General features: G+C 42.6%; 1 protein-coding gene across 1 annotated transcript; it reads left to right on the forward strand.

Annotated features, from left to right (window-relative positions):
• The first annotated feature begins 682 nt into the window (after window positions 1–682).
• On the forward strand, window positions 683–5,613 carry LOC127123027 (uncharacterized). Its single transcript, XM_051053294.1, has 3 exons — window positions 683–1,163; window positions 1,260–1,735; window positions 5,524–5,613. The coding sequence occupies exons 1-3, from the start codon at window positions 683–685 to the stop codon at window positions 5,611–5,613; spliced, it is 1,047 nt and encodes a 348-aa protein (XP_050909251.1).
• Window positions 5,614–6,086: the final 473 nt, after the last annotated feature.

Raw genomic sequence — 6,086 nt, forward strand, 5'->3', positions numbered from 1 at the left:
AAAACTTTTTCATAACCTTTATCTATTAGGTTTGAGTTATCCTTGAGGTAGATGTAATACTCACCTATATCCTTAGTGATGGACAATGAGTCTTCCATGCTTATTATAGGGTTAACCCCTCACTAGCATATTGAAGCTATCCTCACATGGTGGATTTGTGGTTTTAGGTTGAGTTTTCTCCCTTGGATAACAAAAGACCTTAAGGCTTTTGGACCAATCAATTCACCAACTCATTTTGAGATTTTTACCCCGAACTACGAGGTTTTGATCGTAATCTTTTTTAAGATGGTACGTAGGGAATGGGTTTATCCATCCAAACACAAAATGTAAATAATTTGTATATTCTCTTCTCATCTCTTCAATCATGTTTGCACAAATAAATTTTCACAAAATACCAACCTTACAAACAATGTGAAAAGGGCTCCCTAGGAGTACCTAGGATGTTTTGGGTGCTTAAAACCTTCCCATTGCATAGCCAACCCCCTTACCCAGATCTCTGACATTTTTACTAATTTTTGATTCGATAAAAGTTTTTAGGTTTTTGTTCGCTTTCTAACCATTCCTTTGGATAAATAGAAGTGCGGTGGCGACTCGATTTGTATGGTTTACCTTAGACTTAGTCAATATCTCTAATGGTAACGAATACCCCGCTAAAGCCTCCATAAAAAATCTTGAAGTTCAAATGGGACAGATAGCACAACAGTTAGCTTTAAACTCTCAAGCCCCTGGCACCCTACCTAGTGGTATGGTGACAAATCCGCGGGAACATAACACTGTTAACGCTGTCACAACCCGAAGTGGAAAGGCAACAGAGGAAAATGATATAGAAAAAGATGGATTAAAAGAGGTGGATTTAGAAATCAAGGAAACAAAAGTCCAAGATGAAGAAGCAATACCACCTCCTGTCAAGGAGAAGGAGAAGGTTCCTAAACCCATAATCAAACTCCCTTACCCTCCACGACAGAAAAAGAAAAATCAACATAAGAAGAAATTTGAGAAGTTTTTGGAGATGTTCAAAAAACTCGAAATCAATATCCCTTTTTCTGAAGCATTGGAACAAATGCCAATATATGCCAAGTTCATGAAAGACATAATTTCCAAGAAGCGTTCCACTGATACGGAACCTATCATCCTAACTGAAACATGCAGTGTCGTTCTCCAAGGCATGAAAATCCCAGTGAAAAAGAAAGACAGGGGATCGATTACTATTCCTTGCACCATTTGTGATAGAAAATTCAAGAAGGCTCTGATTGACTTAGGAGCGAGTGTAAGTTTGATGCCACTGTCCATCTATAAGAAATTAGGCGTCGGTTCTATTCAAGATACTCGAATGACCCTTCAGTTTGCGGATCGTTTTGTTAGGCGACCCTATGGTATTGTGGAAGATTTTCTTGTAAAAATTGACAAGTTTGTCTTTCCAGTCGACTTTGTCATTCTGGAAATGCTGGAGGATGAGGAGATTCCTCTCATATTGGGAAGACCTTTCTTTGAAACAGGACAGTGTATGATAGATATTGAGGAAGGAACTATGACCCTCAAGGTCTATGTTGAAGAGTTAAAGATAAATGTGAGGAATACAATGCAATACAAAGATGATATCGACACTAGCAACACTATAGAGATAATCGACCAAGTAATTGCTCAAGAAAATGACCAGCATACACCCCGGTCACCTCTAAACTGGGTCTTAAGCTTGTCCATTTTTGACAGTAATGAAGATGAAGAAGAATCTGAGGTGCTTGCTTTGATGGAAAAACAACCTGAATGGATTAGATCTAGACCACACCGGTGGGAAGATCTAAGACCACCACCATCCGATGCCACTGAAGAACCAAAAAAAGGGATGAATCTGAAGCCGTTACCAACAAATCTGAAGTATGTATTTCTAGACACTGAAGAAAAATTTCCAACCATCATTAATGCTAGTCTACAGAGTGTCCATGAGGCAGAATTCATTCAAGTGCTAAAAAAAACAAGGGTGCAATCAGATGGGCAATTGAGGACTTAAAAGGTATAAGCCCTACGGTTTGCATGCACAAGATCTTAATGGAAGATGACCACAAACCAGTAGTGCAACCACAACGAAGACTTAACCCATCCATGAAAGAAGTGGTGCGCAAAGAGGTTGTAAAACTCTTGGATGCATGCCTAATCTACCCTATCTCAGATAGCTCTTGGGTAAGTCCAGTCCACGTGGTACCAAAAAAAGGGGGCGCAACGGTAATAAAGAATGAAAAGAATGAGTTGATTCCAACCCTCACTATTACAGGTTAGAGAATATGCATCGATTACAGGTGGCTAAACATGGCAACAAAGAAGGATCACTTCCCTCTACCATTCATTGATCAAATAATGGAAAGGTTAGCAGGACACGATTACTATTGTTTCCTAGACGGTTATTCTGGGTATAACCAGATTGCGGTTGCCCCTGAAGACCAAGAGAAGACTACATTCACATGCCCCTATGGTATTTTCGCTTATAGAAGAATGCCATTTGGCTTGTGCAACGCACCGGCCACCTTTCAAAGGTGTATGACTTCTATTTTTACTGACATGCTCGAAAAGCATATGGAAGTATTTATGGATGACTTTTCCGTATTCGGTTCTTCATTTGATAATTGTTTGACGAATCTGTCACTTGTGTTAGAAAGATGCCAGCAAACTAATTTGATCCTGAATTGGGAAAAATGTCACTTCATGGTACGGGAAGGAATAATCTTGGGACACAAGATCTCCAACAAAGGTATCAAAGTGCATATAGCAAAAGTCGAGGTAATAGCAAATTTACCACCATCGGTGAATGAAAAAGGCATCCGAAGTTTCTTAGGACATGCAGGTTACTACCGTAGGTTCATAAAAGATTTCTCCAAGATTGCCAAACCGCTAACTAGTCTGCTGGTAAAAGATACCCCGTTCTTATTTGACAAAGAATGCAGGAAAGCCTTCGAGGCCTTGAAGAAGGAGCTAGTGTCAGCGCCCACAGTTATTGCCCCAGATTGGTCTCTTCCTTTTGAAATAATGTGTGATGCAAGTGACAACGCAGTAGGGGCAGTACTAGGGCAACGCAAGGAGAAGCTCTTGCATGTGATCTATTATGCAAGCCATGTACTCAACCCTGCGCAAATGAACTATGCAACCACAAAAAAAGAACTCCTGGCGGTGGTATACGCGTTTGACAAATTCAGATCCTATCTGTTGGGATCAAAAGTAATCGTATATACTGACCATGCTGCTTTAAAATATCTTTTTGCTAAACAGGAATCAAAGCCAAGGTTGCTGCGATGGATCCTCCTACTACAAGAATTCGACCTGGAAATCAGAGACAAAAAGGGTAGTGAAAACATTGTTGCTGATCACTTGTCTCGGATGACTCCGATTCAAGAAACAAAAGAAACGCACCCCATCAGGGAAGAGTTCACGGACGAACGTATTCTAGCTGTTACGCATATCCCGTGGTTCGCCGATTACGCGAAATTTGTGGTAGGTGGGCTGATACCTGATGACTTTGACTCTAACAGACGAAAAAAGTTTTTGCATGATTGTAGGTTCTATGGATGGGATGATCCGTTCCTTTACAAAAAGGGATTAGATGGCCTAGTCAGGAGATGTGTTCAAGAGGGAGAGCAAAGGGACATTTTAAAAGCCTTTCATAACTCGGAATATGGAGGACATTTTAGCGGAGACAGAACCGTAGCCAAAGTCCTCCAGTCTGGATTATACTGGCCTACACTGTTCAAAGATGCACAAGCAGTGGTAAAAGAGTGTGACAAATGTCAAAGAACAGGAAACACATCCAAAAGAAATTAGATGCCTCAAAATGCCATGTTAGAAGTCGAACTGTTCGATGTATGGGGGATAGATTTTATGGGACCCTTCCCACCTTCCTTTGGAAAGCAATACATTCTGGTTGTGGTTGACTATGTGTCAAAATGGGTGGAAGCAGTTGCACTGCCCACGAATGATGCAAAGGTGGAAATCAATTTCGTCAAGAATTGTATCTTCGCACGATTTGGGGTACCAAGAGCACTGATTAGAGACAAAGGTACCCACTTCCTAAATAAATTGACGGAAAACCTACTGCGGAAATACAATGTCAAGCATATAATCGCCACTCCATACCACCCCCAGACCAGTGGACAGGTTGAGGTATCCAATCGGCAGATCAAGCAAATCCTAGAAAAAACTGTCAGTGCCTCAAGAAAGGATTGGTCAATCAAGCTCGATAACGCACTCTGGGCATACCGAACAACGTTCAAAACACCAATAGGTATGTCCCCGTATCAGTTAGTCTATGGTAAAGCTTGTCACCTACCACTCGAACTTGAGCATAAGGCATTTTGGGCTACCAAATTCCTCAACTATGATCTGGCCAAAGCGGGTAAATCTCGGATCCTCCAATTACAAGAGCTGGAAGAGTTCAGGAATCAAGCGTATGAGAATGCCAAGATATACAAAGAACAAACCAAAACCTGGCATGACAGGCACATTCAGAAGAAAGACCTTCAAGAAGGACAACTGGTGTTATTATTCAACTCAAGGTTGAAACTCTTCCCAGGGAAACTGAGGTCCCGATGGTCGGGACCCTTTGAGATACAAAAGGTATTTTCACATGGAGCCGTTGGACTAAGAAATCCAGCGAACGAAGACACGTTCAAGGTGAATGGGCAGAGAGTGAAATCTTACATACAAGACCAGGAGGGTGGTCCTATAGAAAAAATCCGTCTCACCTAAGAAGACGGAGAACCATCGAGTCATGCGACGTTAGACGAAGCACTTCGTGGGAGGTAACCCACGCTTTTTATTTCTAATCAGTTGTGTGTGTCTGTAGGTATACAAGAGCTCTATAAGGAGGAGCCAGAGGAACCAGCGGTTGACCTGACAAGAAAAAAAAATGGCCACAAGGACAGCCTGACACGGCCACCCGTGACAGTTGACACGGGCCGTGTCAGGAGAGGAAAAGTGTATGGAGGATTTTGGAAAATCGTGGCCTGACATGGCCACCCGTGTCAGCTGACACGGCCACCTGTGTCAGCTGACACGGGCCATGTCAGGAGCACTGTAAGAAAAAGGAATTTTTGGACTTATAAACAGTGGTCTCACACGGCCCGTGTCAGGAACACTGTAAGCTATTTTTTGGAACGTGGTAAAACAGTAGCCTGACACGGCCACCCATGTCAGGCAGGCGGATTTTTTGATTTTTTTTTGAAATTTTTGATTTTTCGTGGGGCCCACCCACTTAATCCACTCCTAACCACACCTTTTCCCCAATTACCCCATCATTATCTGATTTTCACTCACCACATCATTACTCTCTCTCATCATTTTTCATCTTCTTCCCTCACACTCTTACAACTTCCATTAAACCTCACTAACCTCACCATACAAAACCTTCCATAACCCCAATTTCCACTCACCTATTGCCAAAACACCCTTCACAAATATTACTCCACTCGCCGTCCCGGTCCTAAGCACGGTTTCAGATTTTCCTAACTCGAAGTTTCAAAATGTTTCTATTTTTTGCAGGTCCAAAATGCCCTCGCGGAGAATCCTCACCGGAAAGCAACAACTTGCGAAGATGGCGAAGTCACGGAAGGGCCTGAGCCAGAACCCTAATCCATACAACATCGTGTTTGACAATCCGGAACAAGAACGGCGTTACCAAATTCACCGGAAGCGCAAACTCACGCCAACAAGGTATATGTGTGAGCATACTCTAAACGCTCTAGGGCTGAAAATTGAGGTAGACAGAATGTTCCATGTTTTGGGAATGCTCGAGTTTATGAGTTTGGAAGCGCCGACCTACGAGCGCATTACTCTCGAGTTCCTCAGCACGTTGGAATTCTAGCTGGAAAAGAGGTGGATTGACACAACCAGGTATTATTTCGGCACCTTACGTTTCCGGTTGTTTAACAATTATCATGAATTGTCTATTGAGGAGTTAGGTGCAATACTCCGACTCCCGCTGAACGGACCTGGAGCGGTCCCATACGGGTTCTCACCCAAGGATTTCTGGATCGCCATAACCGGGAGGACGGATTACTCCTCCAAAGGGGAAAAGCCTCGGGCATCCAGAATCCATGTTTCAG

The sequence above is a fragment of the Lathyrus oleraceus genome, chromosome 2 (genome assembly GCF_024323335.1).
Source record: "Lathyrus oleraceus cultivar Zhongwan6 chromosome 2, CAAS_Psat_ZW6_1.0, whole genome shotgun sequence".
Taxonomy (NCBI): domain Eukaryota; kingdom Viridiplantae; phylum Streptophyta; class Magnoliopsida; order Fabales; family Fabaceae; genus Lathyrus; species Lathyrus oleraceus.

What these genes read in the sequence shown, in the direction of transcription:
- LOC127123027 (XM_051053294.1), top strand. Translation starts at nt 683, where the DNA reads ATGGGACAGATAGCACAACAGTTAGCTTTAAACTCTCAAGCCCCTGGC. An exon ending in ATGCAGTGTCGTTCTCCAAG is followed by an intron (nt 1,164 to 1,259) that starts GCATGAAAATCC and finishes TGATTGACTTAG; the next exon opens with GAGCGAGTGTAAGTTTGATG. An exon ending in AAGATGAAGAAGAATCTGAG is followed by an intron (nt 1,736 to 5,523) that starts GTGCTTGCTTTG and finishes TATTTTTTGCAG; the next exon opens with GTCCAAAATGCCCTCGCGGA.